Below are 15,417 nucleotides of genomic sequence, written 5' to 3'. Positions count from 1 at the left end.
CAACAAGGGAGGCCGCGACAGTGAGAGGCCCGCGCACCGCGATGAAGAGTGACCCCCACTCACTGCAACTAGAGAAAGCCCACGTACAGAAACGAAGACCCAACACAGCCAAAAATAAACAAATAAATAAAATTTAAAAACATTAAAAAAAAGATTAATTGGCATCAAGAACTCACAGAGCTGCAAGGAACCTCAAGGATCATTTAACTCTGGAGTATTCAAACCACTAGGGAATTATTTAAAGAGTTTCAGAAACAATTGAATAAATATCATTTAACTATTTAAAAAAGTATAATAAATAACAACATATATTCAAATGTGTTATATACCAAATCTTAACAAAATAGATTCATCCAAAACATGAACTAATGCAGATTGTGGAACAAAGTTTATTTTGCTAACTCTGTGCATAGACCTTAAGGTCTCATAAATGTATCACTGATTAGGAAGGTAGCAGCTCTGTGCTGTCTTTTTAAAAAATTCAGGCTGCTCATGTCAAATTGTTCTAGCTAGCACACTAGTATAGTACACCTGGGTAATTCTCAATGAATATCAGGCAAGGCAAGGCACAGCAAATTTACACAGCCAACACTTTCATTGTGCCATCATAGCCTGTTGTGCAATAACTAGTGAAAACCTAATAAGTGTTTCCAATAGCGTTATATTATAGGTAGCTTTAGGGCTTATTTTAAGTTTTGAATAATTCTTGTCTAACTTATATTTATAAATATTTTTAAATGCAAGCAGGTGTACAGCCGTACTTATTGCTTCAACTTTAAAACAGAAATTTCTGATCACTCCTCTTTTAAGGGTGTGGATAAGTTTAACTGAGGAAAATCTAAGACTGCACAATGAGCTATTAAACCACAATCTATGAGACTTAGGAATTTTCCTAATACTGTGTAAGCAACAAAATACAACTGGATTCTGAGACTGAGAAGATTGCAACTATTCATACTCCATTGTTGATTCATCAAAAAGAGACCTCAATCTTTTTTTTTTTTAAACTGATTGACTTTTTTCTGTTTGGTATATTACAAAGCTTCATTATTTCATTTGACAGCATTCCACTGCTTTAAAAAATGCCTGAAAACTACTTAACCTGATCTTGCCTTCAAACAAGGGTAAAGCCAAGCCATACAATTTGGCTGGGTTTTTTTTTTAAATATTTTTTGTCAATTTTTCAAAATTGATGTATAAGGCTTCCCTGGTGGCGCAGTGGTTGGGAGTCCGCCTGCCGATGCAGGGGACGCGGGTTCGTGCCGCGGTCCGGGAGGATGGCTGGGCCCGTGAGCCATGGCCGCAGGGCCTGTGCTCAGCGGCGGGAGAGGCCGCAGCGGTGAGGCCCGCGTACCACAAAAAAAAAAAAAAAAAAAAAGCAAGTGCTTAAAATTGATGTATAGTTGATTTACAATATTGTGTTAGTTTCAGGTGTACAGCAAAGTGATTCAGTTACATTTTTTTCCAGATTCTTTTCCACTGTAGGTTATTACAAGATATTTAACGTAGTTCCCTGTGCTATACAGTAAATCTTTGCTGTTTAACTATTTTATATACAGTAGTGTGTATCTGTAAACTTCATACTCCTAATTTATCCCCCTCCCTTTCCCCTTTGGTACCCATAAGTTTGTTTCTATGTCTGTGAGTCTGTTTCTGTTTTGTAAATAAAATCATTTGTATTATTTTTTAGATTCCACATATAAGTGATATCATATAATATTTGCTTAACTGAGTTATTTTTGAGTCTATTCCAGTGTTCAAAATAATCCTTTAAAATTGGCTCTCTTAACTCTCTCCTTGTCAACAAGTCTATTTTCTCCCCAAATCAGAAATTCACCTTACTTCCTACAAAAGCCCTAGAACTGCAATTTAGGTTTCAGCAACAATGAACAAGGAACCAAATCAAGAAACACTTCCAGGTTCTTTAAGTCCAATTTTTGTAGAAGTTTTTCCCTCCTCCTGAACTCTGCACTGCCACCTACCCACCTTTTAGTTCTCAAGTTAAATTCATCCCTTGCAGTTAACCTTACGAGTTTCTCAAATCTTATAGTTCTTTTTCCTATGCTCCTCGATACACTGCACTTCCCCACCTCCTCACTCATCAACCGTCTTTTTGTCCTGGCATGCAGTATCGCCAAAAAAAAAAAAAAAAAGTTAAATCAGTTGAAAGCAGATATTAAATCATGTCACCATTTCCACTTCATTACAATCATAACGCGTTATAAAAGATAATCTCTGCTAATTTTTCATTTTACACATGAGGAAACTAAGGTACAAAGATGGAAAATTAAGTTGCCTAAGGCTCCAAAACTGGTGAATGACCACAGAAAATAGAACCGGGACTCCCGAGTCAGGAGCTATTTTTTACACAGTACCACGCTACCCCCATTTAAATTTCAGGTCCTATTTGACACAACCCGGATCGGGCAAACTAAAATGTTCAGAGTAAGTAATTTCTGGAAAGACAATTTGGCTTGCCCCTTCTCTCCAAAATCTATAAGGAAACTGGTTCCTGGGACAGACTTACAGGTCTAATTATCAGGGATTTGGCGTTTTCCTGGGGAAAAAAAGGCCCCACCAGACGATTGTGGAGCATGACACCCTATTCCAGAAGCTAAACTAGAAAGCCGGAGGTCAAAATTCGGCACTCATAGATACACCGCAGCCCTTTTATCACATTTCTTCACTCTCATCAACTTTTTAGCCCCCTCCGTTTCCCCGTTTGCTCAGCCAGTGCACATCCCAGAGCTCCTTCCCGCCTCTGACCCGAACCGGTCTTACTGTATTATCTCCTCACTGACATCCAGCCCGAAAGTCTTCCGCAACTGCTGAGTGCACCAGCCCACCAGCTGCTCCTGGGACAACGCCCCAGTCACCGCCATTTTCTCCAGCCGGAACCAGCTGGGGTGCAAAAGCTCGGTGTCCTGCGCCGGACTAGTCCCCTGCGCAACACCGACCTCGCTCGCGCAGGTTCCGTCAGCCTGCACTGCCCCGCTTGGTAGCACCGCCCACAGCACAGATCCCTCCCACCTGTGCCTCCTCCTGTTTCTGCCCGCTTCCTGATGTTGTCACTTGTACCAGAGCTCCATCTGCGAGTGGTTCCTCCGCGTCGTTAAATGTAGGACTCGAGAATTGGGAAATCTACTAAGACAATACAAATACCTCTAAAAACTACAGTTTAGGAAAAAACAAAACAACACCCCGTAACCTGAGGGTCCAGTTTTTAAACTGTTCTGGTTTTATGTAAAATATTTAAAACAGCACTTGAAGGCTAGAGTAAACGCTGTAAGGGTTTGCTCCGGTGGTAGTGGTTTTATTAATACCCTTTGTAGTCTAATACCTGATTCACGCTCCTAAAACCTCTTTTTTCTTTTTTGAGCCAGGTCCTTTCCAGGAGGGCCAAGACAACTCTGCAAGCTCGAGGGAGAAAAAAAAAAAAAAACTTTAATAAAAACAGGTGATGTGATTTGGCTTTGAAGACCTTCCATATAAATTCTCTGTGTTGATTTTTAAGAAATTAAAGGTACTTCAACTCAAGATGATGAGACTTAAGGGTCTTTTGCTACTTCTCTACTCCATTGGGACAACAGACTGGGGAAAATTTAGCCAGATTTTTCTGGAGAGCATAACATAACGTCTTCTGATATATTTCATGGATCAATTTGACTGGCTTTGTGTTACATGGATAGGCTCTTCATTCCCATTAGGCTATTTATACTAAATAATTACATCAATTGGATGTTGTTTCACCTTTTTATGTTAGTGTTTTCACCGACATAAATAATCAAAATCATATGTGTGTTGATTTACATTGAGTTTACATTATCTTTGTCATTAATTTGGAAAATATGTGGCTTTCCAGCTTAAAAAGACTGAATTTTCATAAATAGTGGGTACAAGCTTTGTTTCTTCATAGATGTCTGCTACATTTAATACTAATTATAACATATCCAAATCCTTTACCTGTTTTTATATCTGTTCTGTTCCCATAACTAACATGATAACTTCTTGAAGATAAACTGACAAGCTTTTTGTACAATAAGACTTAGTATATCACACATTATGATGAAATTACTAGGTCCTCAAGAATAAGTGTTCTTTTTCATAAGGAATATGTTATTGATTGAAATCTCTAGTTTGTATGTATGTAATGTAATGCCATTTACCATATTACCATTTATTAAAATGAATTTATGCCTGAGCAAAGCAAGCACACCTATTTAATATGACTTAAAGATATTCTTTTGTATAAATTTAGGCAGAAATTTCATTTGTACATACTATAACTTTTCTTAATGCCTTAGGCCTTTAAAATTTTCAGGTTCACACCACACAACTATTTTAACTGTAAAGGAGAAGCACTTCTGCAAAGCAAACATTTAAATTAAGAATTTTTACTAGACATCACTGCTTTTTTCCTGAGTTTTTATTCTAATTTGCATCCTTCCTTATCATAATTGGCATTAAAAAGACAGACATACAAACACAGCTATAATATGTAGATTGCCCCTGTGTGCAAAGGTATATTTGCAATTCTTTCTAGCAATTTACTTGGCATGTGGACTAAGAGAAAAGACCAGCAGATTCTCAACTCAGTTCTAATCTCTACAAGGATCTGGGAATTAGGTAATTCAGGCCTTTGTAGAAGCCACTTAACTGAAAAGGAAAAAATGTGCATTGAAGAAACATTGTGTATTGAGAGGGGCATGATGGCAAAGAACAAGGAGGGATACCCTAGGGCTTGTTGATTTTTCTGATAGGACTTTGGCTGTAATTTTAGACACTAAGATTTAGACAAAGCTACAGGTAATTTGCAATACCTTTCCTCCTATTATAATGTTAATTTCATCTGCTGTTTAGATTCTGTAATTCAAAAACACAAAGTAGTTGTTGATTCTGTTAAAGTACTGAGAAGCCTTTATTCTGAAAGTTCAAGCATAATTTATTGGAGAGAATTAATGCCATGCTTACACTTTCAGGTTTGCCTTTCAAGTGCACATTTAACAAAGTACATCCTAAAGCAAATTCATTTGATCAGGTTTTGTGCGTGGTATTCAGAGAGTGAAAATCATTGCTCAGGGGGTATTGTGAGTACTTAAGATAAGCATAGGGAAGGAAAATAGTTATCTCTTATTCTAAAATCACGTTCACTATGTGCCAGGGATGTGCCCTTGGCACATATGACATATTTTTAAGAAATTCTGAGACCATACAGGTCTCGGGAAAACGTTTTATTATTATAATAATGTTTCTTTTAATGTATGTATGTATATACAATTCACTGTTTTTTCTTGTTTCACACCATCCTAAAAAGTTTTGGGTTTTTTTTTTTAATCCCTGTAAATAGGGAATTCCCTGGTGGTCCAGTGGTAAGGGCCAGGAGCTTTCAGTGTTGCTGGGGCCAGCGTTCGATGCCTAATCGGAGAACTAAGATCCCACAAGCTGCACGGCCTGGCAAAAAAAAAAAAAAAAAAAAAAATCCCTGTAAATAAATTGTATTAGCTTTTTCCCATTCCATAGACTCGTTTTAGTTATGGATGCTGTAAAGAGTGTTCATACCTGAGATATTAAAAAGTCCGCTTCATTTCAGGTGTCACTTTCAGGAATGACATTATGGATTTAAGCCTGTGGTTAACTTTTAAAGAAATGTTGGAATTCGCTGTCTTTCCTGGGTTTTCTTTTCTAAGCAGGCCCCTTTACCTAGTTCTTAGCACCCACACACGGGGCACCCCAGGAAAGCGCCCTGGCACCGCCCACCTCAGGCGGGTACGAATCACAAGCTTCTGCAAGTTGATGGACGAATCAGCACTGCGCCCAACCCCGCCGCGGTCACCACTGGACACTGGCGATTGGTTGCACCTGAAAGGCGCGGAACCAATGGGAGCGGAGGCCTGGGAGAGTCAGTGGAGCGCGCGGGAAAGGGACCAATATAAACTGTGGCGGGAGATTCGTTTTCGGGGCCTTGTCCCGTGAAACATCTTCGGCTGGGGAGTCAGTTGGTTGTTCTCATCTCGTGTTTGAACATGGTGCGGACTAAAGCAGGCAGTGTCGCTGGCACGTACAGAAAAGGTGAGGCAGGCGAGCATGGTAGTGGAGGGCAGGTGGTTCCCTGGGCAGCTCTGCCGCGGGCGGGAGAAGCCGGACCTGCCCACAACCCTGGCCGCCAAACTGGTCCAGCCCGTCAGGAAGCAGCAGCCCGATCCCTTTAACGAGGAGGAAGACGCGGCGGGGACAGGGGAGGGTTATCTGCTGTTCTGGATCGCGGGCCTCTCCTCTCCAATAGGCTGGGTCGGAGAGGGTGGTGAGAACGTGGCTCTGAGACTCTTCGTGACCCCTTCTGAATGTCCTTCTTTGCCTCTCTCCGCAGTGGTGGCTTCTCGAGCCCCCAGGAAGGTGCTTGGTTCCTCCACCTCCGCCGCTAATTCCACGCCGCTTTCGTCAAGGAAAGGTAAAAAGCGCCCCTGCAAGATCCTGGAGAAACCTTCTCAAAAGGAGATCAGGCCTGGCACCACAGTTCTCCTGACCTGCGAGCCCCCTGCCCCACCGTGGAATTTCTTTTCCTGAGATCCTCACCCCCGAATTTCTTCCTTGCCTTTTGCTCTAATGAGCGGGCCTGTCTCTTGGCGGGATGGGGTAGGGGTGCGGGGCGGAGTGGGTCGCATTGTGAAGAATTTCAAGTCTCGGGTTAGGGATGGACACAGTTTCTCTTCAAACTCGTTTTTCTTTTCTACTTTAGCGTTGTTATTTTTCTTAGTATTGACAACTGGGCTTTTTCTTGTAAGAAGCTATTTAAGTACCTCTTTACTAGATTAAGAATCGGGACTATAGTTGACAGTGCTAATCACGTTTTTGTTTTCATTTCTACATATTTTTCTTTGTCCTTCCTTCCCTTTCTCCCTCTCTCCTTTCTTTCCTTTTATTTTAGTTTGGTGTCGGTGTGTGTGTGTTTTACAACTTTGCAGCTCCTGTTACCGCTTTTGGGACATTAAAAGGGAAAACCGGGCCAGGGAAATAGTTTCACATCGTTCCTTCTGTGCGACAAGTTGAGAAAATACCATGCCATCTGCTGTCTCATTCCTTTTAGGAGGAAGTTGAACAGTTTGGAAGATTAATTCCACAAGCTGTAGTTAAGAACATACAGGAAAAAGTGTGTCAAACTTTAGTATGACAGCACATAAGACTAACTGAATAGCTCAGCTTGTGGACAAAATATGAAAAATATTTTCTAGTTGTAAACATCTTGTTAATGCTATTTTTCTAGGCTAAAGGATAAGTGTAATAAAGTGTTATACATTATATTATAACTGAATACACCTTTATCATGTCACATTTAAAAATTTAAAGATGGATGTAACACCATTTAATACCCTTTAGATTTGATGTTAAAGAATTAACTTTCCCTTTAAGGAATAGTGATTGTATTCTTAATTTTTATTTAGTTCTATCTGTTTATATTTTATAGCTGAAAATAAGTATGCAGGAGGGAATCCAGTTTGTGTGCGCCCAACTCCCAAGTGGCAAAAAGGAATCGGAGAATTCTTCAGGCTGTCCCCTAAAGATTCAGAAAAGGAGAATAGGATTCCTGAGGAGGCAGGAAGCAGTGGCTTGGGAAAAGCAAAGAGAAAGTAAGTTTTTATATTCTGGAATACTTATATTCTTGAAAATAAAAGACAACAGAATATTGAGTAACTTTAAAATTTCTGTTTGAGCAGATAAGAAAATACAAACCAGAGGTTTTTTAAACTGTGCTAACCTTTTATTATAAGTCACTCCCAAATTTCAAACATCAAAGAAAGGTATTATTTTTACTCATTTCAGTCACTCAAAGAGGATCAGTTCCCATTCAGATGATAAGTGTTACATTATTAATCATGAACTTCTGGTCTTTATTCTTTAATTTTTTCTGTCTGTTTTCTATAGTCTTTTTTCAAAAAGCAATTTCTATGTTGGTTTATCTAGCTTGAATTCCATTAACCTCACCTTTCTAAAACTATTAGTTCAGCCTCCACAGGAAATATATACCCAATGTAGAAAAGTTGGAAAATATAGAAATCCCCATCACTTAGAAACAACCAAAACTAACACCGTGGTGTATTTTCTTTACAACTTCTCTGTAAATACATAAGAAAACTTCAAAACAAAACAAGGTGGGGATAAAGCTGCGAACATGCAGAGTTCATTGTGTAAACTTTTTAAGAAGATAATTAGATCATGCTTTCAAGCTTTTAATGTCAGGAAAATGCTCATGATAAATGTTAAGCAAAAATTCTGGTACAAAAGTACAATTATTGTGTAAAAGATATGTATCTAAATATACCAAATCTCTGTACAAAATATACCAAATATCAATAGTGATATATCTGGGTAAAAACCTCTTATACTCGGTGCTACCAGTTTCAACAACAAATATTTTAAGAATCAGGAAAAAAAATAATACCATTGGGGGGAAAAAAGCAATGGAAACCTGCTTTTTAAATAGATTTATAAGTAATAGTGTCCAGACTCTTTAAAGAATTTTGAAATTTTTGTTTCAAAAACAAATTATTTGACTGGAGATTGGGAGTGGTGAGCGCTGGTGGTGCCACGTCACCGCCATTATGAAGCCTCTGGCTAGATTTAAGACCCTGCTAGATACCTCCCCTGCACCAGCCAGTAGCCTGTGATCCTCCTCCACGGCACCAAGCAACGAGCCTTGCCCAAGGCGGAGTGATCACCATGGGCAAGGGGATGGTGGCCAGGCTCAGATTGGGGCTGCTGCTTCTGGTGCCGCTCCTACTCAAGCAGATTTATTCATTCGTTCCTTTAACCGACACGGAAGGTCCTCCGTTCGAAACCACAACGGTCAGCTGTGCTTTGCAGTCAACAGCTAGTCTCCTTGTGGTCTTGCTTGCCCTTCTACATCTCTACTGTTAAGAGACTTGGCCAAGAAACATCTACAGTTTACCAACCTATGTTCTAAAGCCCAATCAGTACGCCATCTAGAAGTCCAGTGTGGCAAGGAAAATAAACAGGTCTTCATCAAGTCTACTAATTCCATCCCTTGTTTTATTAACACAGAGAATGTTGAGACTCCCAAATTGGACTAGTTTAAAGAGCATCTGAAGGATTTGACCAGATAATGAAAGCCAATATTAAATCTGCTGGAGTTTCATGTACAAGACTGGAAAGAGACAACATCGAGAATTAATGATGTGATTAAGTATAACTTAAGAAATATGGATACTTCAAACTGTACCTTGCAAATAAGAATAATTTCATCTTCATCTAGAGAAAAAGGATGAGCTATGGAATGGAGATTCAGTTTCCATTTTTTTCACGAAATCTAGAAGGCGGTAAAATGATTAGGTAATATAAAAAGCTTCAGTGATTCTATTTATGATGTACACTGGAAGGAACCACCAGGTATTACCGCAAATCCTCTGTGTATTGTTTCAGCAGTCCTGGTTTAATGCTGATATACTCTCCATCAGGTTTTACACTGTTTTCACTGTTCTCTTGGGAACTTAACTCTTTTCTCTGGGGCTTTGGATTTGACATTGCATTTGACTTTCTGCAGTAACTGACACGTTCCAGGGCAATGATGGATTGGAATCTACTACAAATCCAAGCATAAGTAATCCCAGCAAATGCACTTAAAAGTCAAATAACAGGTATTTCCTATCACACATTCCCATCCAGATTTATTTAGCTAAGTTGGATCGTTTAACTTGATTCCAAAGATTAGAAGTGCTTTGACTTCAACCAGTTTAAAATATTGCTTTTTATTTCTGCATATATTGAATAACTTTTACAACTTAAAAAATTGATCTGTTTGGAAGGCATATTTGACAAATCTTGAAATTAAGAGGCAAATATATAAAGGCAGCAAAAATAATGTATATTAGGTATTTGGGAAGTGAAGACTGGAAACTTTCCTGCATTGAATTCATAACTCTTTTGTGCCCTTTCCGTAAACATATATATATAAATATAAAACTTAATGAATAGGAATAGCTACACGTGGAGCACTTTCTACATCAGTCATTATTTTTAGATGGTTCTAAGCCTAAGTGGACTTGATCCTGGAAAATAAAACTTTACAACTGCCTTGATGTACAGAAACCTTTTTAGAAATAGAAACTCTGTGAAATCTTTGGTTCACAGGTTCACACAATGATGCTTAGATGTTAAGTATCCAATATGGCCATAGTACTCTTAATAAGGTTTAAGCCAGTATTTGCCATCTTTAGAAGTCTACACAGGAACAACTAGATCCAACTGATCTCAGGTTATGTGAGATCTGTGCGTGTGAATGAACACCTCTTGCTTCATATCTGAACACTGTACACCTGTTTTGGATTGTACATTGTTTGGAATTGATTTGCATTGAACACAACTAAATAAAAATAAATGGTTAATGAGCAGTTAAAACAAAGTATTTGACGTATAAAATGATGTTTATGCATATAAAATTTTAAGACTTAATACTGTTCAAGGTCATATAGTAAATTGTTATGAGATATTTAAAAGGAGTGTCAAATTCTGGAGCAGTAACTAAATTTTATACTTTGTTGCTACATCACTATTATCATTTCTGTTTCAATAAAATCAACAAGGAAGGGGATACATTTTTGGGTAGAGTTTTTTAATAGACTTGTTTTCATGATCCTGTAAGTCTCCTTTAGTTCCTTCTCACTTACTGGCACCATTCTTCCTTGTTCTTTCTCATTCTAATGTGAACAAGCTAATAGTCAATATTAGCTCTAGAATATATGACAATCCTCTTGAATTATTTATGACTTCCATTGATGAAAGAAAATATTTGGTAATATAGCCAAATATGGCTATACCATTGATCATGACAGCAATAAAACCTATATTACAGGCTTCCTATCATATGGAAAAGATTACACATATAGTCTCATAAAGCACTTTGATCCATAGTATAATAAAATCTGTGACATAAAACTAGGTAATAGAGGTTTATATTATTACTTTAGGCCTCTGTCTTAGATTTGTTTTTGTTTAAGAGAGTTGTAGTTATCCCTTTATTTATAATAAATCAATAGATTGACTTTTTTTTCCTCACAGTTTTATTGAGACATAATTGACATACAGTACTATATGAGTTCAAGGTGTAATGATTTGACTTACGTACATCATGAAATGATTACCACGATAGGTTAGTGAACATCTATCTCATACTGACACGTTAAAGAAATAGAAAATTTTTTTTCCTTTTGATAGGAGCTCTTTCAATAGATTTACTATTGGTCGTAAATACTGGTCGAAAACTACCAGTATATCAGAAGGACTTCTGTCTCCCTAATTCTTAATCTGGAATATGGCTACTCCTATGGCTTTATTCTCACAGAGGCAGATGCATGGGGGAGAATCAGAATCAAGAAAAACTGTCTTCTTAAAACCTTGAACAGAACTATGATACCTAAAGTAAATTAAATCAGGTCCTTGAAAAAATAGAATTTTGGGTTATGATAGTGTTCATTTGTTAACTTGATTTAATTTCCAGGAAAGTACAATGAAGACTTCTTCGTAATATAAGAGTAGGTGAGTCAATGGTAATCTTATTCCAAGTCAGAATATCCTTGTTTTAGCTTCCTTCACTCACTTGCCCTGTGACCATTCAGGCTCACTGGATCTAATTTGAAAACCATTTTAAAATAGATCTCACAAATCTTTATCAGTTCTAAAAAATTATGATTAAGTTTTTAATTGACATTTTCTCTATAAAAAGTATAATGAGGGACTTCCCTGGTGGTGCAGTGTTTAAGAATCTGCCTGCCAATGCAGGGGACATGGGTTCGAGCCCTGGTCTGGGAAGATCCCACATGCCACGGAGCAACTAAGCCCGTGTGCCACAACTACTGAGCCTGTGCTCTAGAGCCCTCGAGCCACAACTACTGAGCCCATGTGCTTCAACTACTGAAGCTGGCGCACCTAAAGCCTGTGCTTTGCAACAAAGAAAGGCCACCTTAATGAGACACCCACGTGCCGCAAGGAAGACCCAACCCAGCCAAAAATAAATAAATAAATGTATTTTTAAAAAAAGTATAATGAGTACAAAATGGCTTTGGGATAATATAAATTATTTTTCAAAAGCTGTGATTACCATATGCCAACTTAAGACAATTTTGGGGTTTTTCTAATTAGATAATACATTCATATAGTTCCAAAGGGTATACAGTCAAATATGTCAACTTGCTGTTTTCTCTGCTCAAGTGGATTGGTTAAATTCTTTTGCTTTTCATAATCTCAGAGTTCTTGCTGAAGGATTGTACTCTTCATCAATCCACTTAACATATTGAAAGAAGATGCTATAGAAATAGAGATTCCGTCTTTAATAAACATGGCAACATATCCTAAAGGGGAAAGTGATTTGGCAAATTAACAGGCAAAATAGATTATTAAAAATTTTGTCACTCTAGTATTTGGAACCTGTAGGAGTTTGTCAATTAATGGAGTTTAATTTTCTCCCATTTCTGGTCAGTTGACAAGACACACTGCACTGTTAATGTTCCTGATTTACATAAGTTTTTAAAAACTACTTATGTTCTGTTTTTTAAACATTTGACTCAGGTGACTATCGAAGTTCTCTCTTCTTTCCACAGGTCATGTCCTTTGCCACCTGATCATACAGATGATGAAAAAGAATAGAAATTACTTATTCACCCTTGACTGATGTCTCCTGTTTACTCTGGTATTCTAGGATGTAAATTTGCATAAATATATTTGTTCCAATTAGCTTTGTTGAATAAGCATTTAATTTAAAAAATGAGGCTTACATTTAGTTATTCAAAAGCAAGTAGTTATGATATTGGAAAGTTTATAAGATTAATTATGGTTACTTAACTTAGTATTCAGTATAATGCAGTATTCGGTTTCTTTTACCTGTTAAGCTTTTTCTTGCTAAAATTATTGCATGGTGTTCTACTTATGAATCTGCTGTTTTTGAGATTTGCTTAGAATTTTGTACTGTTGCCATTTTTATTGGCATTTGATTATTGGAGTGATGCCATATTTTTGTTCCTTTTATTTGCTTTAAAAAGCAGAGGTAGATTTTTGCACATTAAAAAATTCAGTATTAATTAAACTGAACCCATACCCTTTTTAAGAAAGGGGGCCAAAAATGGAATGTTGAAAAAATTTGGATGGCCGTCTACCTTCTTAGAAAAATTTAAGGGCAGTTTTGTCTTAAGGATTTAAAGGGTTGATGAAGCTTCTAAAAACAACAACAAAAAGATAAAATACTCGCATAGAATTGGGCAGGAAAATTCCATAGACTACATTAAAAGAGAGGAATTTTCCTAGAATATGCAATTGGCTTAGTGTCATAAAATATTACTCTTTGGGCCTATACTTTTCAAGTTGGAAATCAATAAAATATGAAAGGCAAATCATGCCATAAGCCCAGAACTATGTCTAAAGTCCTTAGAGCTACTATTATATTTTTCAAGATAGTCAGGGGTATAATTGAAGAGGTGGGTATAATAGTATTTATAACTGATATTCTTGCTTCCTCATCAGGCTTTTTGCTCACTGACAACCTGTTATCAAAACTAACCATGTTTAACAGGAATGCTTTCCTGAAGTTTGTTTTTAATAAATGAATACTCATTGTCACAATACTATCCATATGTGTGCTTTCTAAGATTATATCCTACTAGGTATTTCTATTTTATTCCTTCCAAATGCAAATCACTGTACTGACCTGATTTTATCAACTTCCAAAATAAGTCCTTATGACTGTAGATTGTATTTTTTGCTTTGTCTTTTAGAGGTGGATATTAAACGTAATGATACTGAATTGAGACCAGAGTTTTCATCCTAAGTGCTTCCTTGACAATTAGGCTTTTGATGGGTATGAAACCTGATTTGCTATTTTTCATTGATGGAGAGAGAAACTTTATGGTGGTGTGTCCAATGAAGTCTAATTTTGGTACGTACTTGTTTCCCAAAAATTTGACCTAAAGAACCTACAGTCTTTTCAAATACAATCCTTTCAAAATATATAATACTTGGTGATGTCTAACTTTATTAGGCAGAGGTCCCATGTAATCTGTTTCGTTGTCAAAGGTTTTTTAAAATGTAGATTGTCAATTTAGCCTCTTCTAAACATAAGAGAAGGACAGACTCCCCGTTTACATTGAAATTGAATCAAAAAATAAATTATACATTAAAAATATAAAGTAAGCTTTAATTTTGTACCCTTCACAAAGTTAATCTGATTTTCCTTTTTGAATGGATTATTCAAATAATTAATGTTACTGTTCAATTCCGGAGCAAACAATGATTAAAGCTACTTTTATGGAATTTTTGAATGCTAATGAAATTTGTGAGGATCATATGAATTTTGTGTTTACATAGTTTCACAAAGGAAGATAATACTATATGAAAATTATAAAGTGTGCTCAGAGTTATTTATGAGATGACAAATACTTGTCATTTTTCTAAAAAGCAGAAAATAAAGCCTAAACTAACTGAACTTTTCCCATATGTATATATACACTGCTTATAAATCTCACTGTACTTAGAATTCTTCACGCTAACTCACTTTTGGAAAAACTGAAGATTCAGCTGGACCTTGGTCCAACCAACATTGTTAAAATGGTTCCTTTTACCTTTGAGGATAGCCTATGGAGGTGGAAAAGATTGTCACTGAATCAAAACTGGGAGGAGTGTTAGAAGTTGTTCAACCCAAGCCAGCTATAGCTTTTCATTAGATGGAGTATTTTATTAGCTGGCAATGACAATCGAAAGTGCTACAAGTTAAAAATTTGATTTTTTTCTTAACTCCCCTCCTCCTCTTCTTGGTTCTGTCCTTGAAATAACATAGAACAAGTTACTCCTTCCACATAACAACCTTCAATTATTTAAAGATAGCTGTTACATCTTTAGCCTTCTCTTCCTAAGGCTAAACATTATGTTGTTTATGTCACATGTATCCTAAGTGAGTTTCTCTAAGTCCCTTGTACAAGAGGCCATGCCTTGTGTGTGGTATATTGCTTAGGCAGATAAAAAGTAAATCTGGCTATATTTCTTCTAACTGATCCCAAGTATTCATTGATTTTGGTATCTTTTATGTTTGTCTGTTTTGTCTTTTGTATTTGGAGATGCCAATGGAACTCTAAGAATATTTGAATTTTTAAGTAATAATTATTAACAGAGTATTGGGTTTCCCAAAAATAAACGTTATACAACCTAATTCTTTCTTAAATGATTACAAGGCACAATTTAAAAATGACAAAAAGCTTTCAAGAGATTGAGAAAAAAGGCTAGAGGTCCTATATTGATTTGAAGGATGAAGGTACTATATTGACCTTGAAGGCTATTTGAGATCTACCGTAGATTTGAGAGCACTGTCTTAATTATGGTTCATATTAAGAATATTGATTGGGGACTTCCCTGGTGGCCAGTGGT

The 15,417-nt window shown here is 37.0% G+C and overlaps 2 protein-coding genes across 6 annotated transcripts in view; one reads left to right on the top strand and one right to left on the bottom strand.

Annotated features, from left to right (window-relative positions):
* TRIP4 (thyroid hormone receptor interactor 4) overlaps positions 1-3,141 on the bottom strand; it is a 68,607-nt gene extending 65,466 nt beyond the window's left edge. The window contains exon 1 of one of the 3 annotated variants that reach the window (XM_027123303.1): positions 3,031-3,141. Coding sequence is in view for 2 of the 3 variants with exons in the window: in XM_027123301.1 (XP_026979102.1) it covers positions 2,782-2,882 (101 nt within the window). In the remaining variant the exon portion in view is untranslated. Of the gene's footprint in view, positions 1-2,781; positions 2,937-3,030 lie in introns of those variants that run through there. The other 2 variants (XM_027123301.1, XM_027123302.1) reach the window with 2 other exon arrangements.
* Positions 3,142-5,932: 2,791 nt separating this feature from the next.
* Positions 5,933-13,804, top strand: PCLAF (PCNA clamp associated factor). Of its 3 annotated transcripts, none has more exons than XR_003436397.1 (5): positions 5,933-6,069; positions 6,368-6,448; positions 7,463-7,625; positions 9,557-9,650; positions 12,609-13,804. XR_003436397.1 is itself a non-coding variant. In XM_027123291.1 (4 exons), exons 1-4 carry the CDS (start codon positions 6,024-6,026, stop codon positions 12,652-12,654), a joined length of 336 nt encoding a protein of 111 aa, XP_026979092.1. In that variant the 5' UTR covers positions 5,933-6,023; the 3' UTR covers positions 12,655-13,804. The 3 variants fall into 3 exon arrangements, 1 of the variants encoding a protein (XP_026979092.1); XR_003436396.1 differs by lacking the exon at positions 9,557-9,650 and adding an exon at positions 9,058-9,345; XM_027123291.1 differs by lacking the exon at positions 9,557-9,650.
* Positions 13,805-15,417: the final 1,613 nt, after the last annotated feature.

Source organism: Aethalodelphis obliquidens, unplaced genomic scaffold, assembly GCF_003676395.1.
Source record: "Aethalodelphis obliquidens isolate GAN/ISIS:26980383/991018 unplaced genomic scaffold, ASM367639v1 scaffold26, whole genome shotgun sequence".
Classification (NCBI taxonomy): Eukaryota; Metazoa; Chordata; class Mammalia; order Artiodactyla; family Delphinidae; genus Aethalodelphis; species Aethalodelphis obliquidens.
This window is presented reverse-complemented; position numbering and strand designations above follow the sequence as displayed.

Coding starts and splice junctions, on each gene's coding strand:
- PCLAF (XM_027123291.1), top strand. CDS start 6,024: ATGGTGCGGACTAAAGCAGGCAGTGTCGCTGGCACGTACAGAAAAG. Junction 6,449..7,462: donor GCCGCTTTCGTCAAGGAAAG/GTAAAAAGCGCC, acceptor TATATTTTATAG/CTGAAAATAAGTATGCAGGA. Junction 7,626..12,608: donor TTGGGAAAAGCAAAGAGAAA/GTAAGTTTTTAT, acceptor TTCTTTCCACAG/GTCATGTCCTTTGCCACCTG.